The 530-nt window shown below is 62.8% G+C and overlaps 1 protein-coding gene across 1 annotated transcript in view; it reads right to left on the reverse strand.

Annotated features, from left to right (window-relative positions):
* Nucleotides 1–4: 4 nt before the first annotated feature.
* The window catches only part of PPAP2C (phosphatidic acid phosphatase type 2C), a gene marked incomplete at its 3' end in the record, with an annotated part of 1,312 nt that continues 786 nt past the window's right edge, over nucleotides 5–530 (reverse strand). The window contains exons 2-4 of the mRNA XM_008939300.1: nucleotides 528–530; nucleotides 276–333; nucleotides 5–148 (exon numbers count right to left, since the gene is read on the reverse strand). The exon at nucleotides 528–530 is cut by the window's right edge and continues 287 nt beyond it. Coding sequence (XP_008937548.1) covers nucleotides 5–148; nucleotides 276–333; nucleotides 528–530 — 205 coding nt within the window. The remainder of the gene's footprint in view (nucleotides 149–275; nucleotides 334–527) is intronic.

The raw sequence follows: 530 nt of genomic DNA on the forward strand, positions 1-530 counted from the left end.
GCAGCCCCGCCAGCACGTCGCTCCAGTGGTGCTTGTAGTCGGACACCCTGGTGTAGCCCACATAGATGGCAAAGGCGATGAGGAAGAACTGGATGGTGGGGCGCAGCAGCCGGGCCCACTTCCCCACCAGCCGGGCTTGCACGTAGAGCTGGGATTGGAAGGGAAAGGAGGAAGCAATCACGGGGCGCTTGGAGCACTGGTCCACCCAGGGGGACAGGACCCACAGGGGTTTGCTGCCCTCCCGCAGCACGGGGCGCCCAGAGCGCGGCACTTACCGCCAGGAACATCATGCAGTACATCCCAAAGGAGGAGTGCCCAGAGTAGAAGGACAATCTACGGAGCAAAAGGGATGGGTCAGGCCATGAAAGTGAATCCCCACTGTCCAGCTGGCCCCACACCGGCTCTGCTGTGCAGCAGGAGAGTGTTGATACCCATACGGGGCTGCCATCAGACTGCAGGAGCCTGGCACTGCCAGGCAGGAGTGGCACATGACAGGAGGGGGCAAATCCCGTGGCCCCATGGCTCACCTG

This window comes from Merops nubicus, unplaced genomic scaffold, assembly GCF_000691845.1.
Source record: "Merops nubicus isolate BGI_N331 unplaced genomic scaffold, ASM69184v1 scaffold26284, whole genome shotgun sequence".
Taxonomy (NCBI): Eukaryota; Metazoa; Chordata; class Aves; order Coraciiformes; family Meropidae; genus Merops; species Merops nubicus.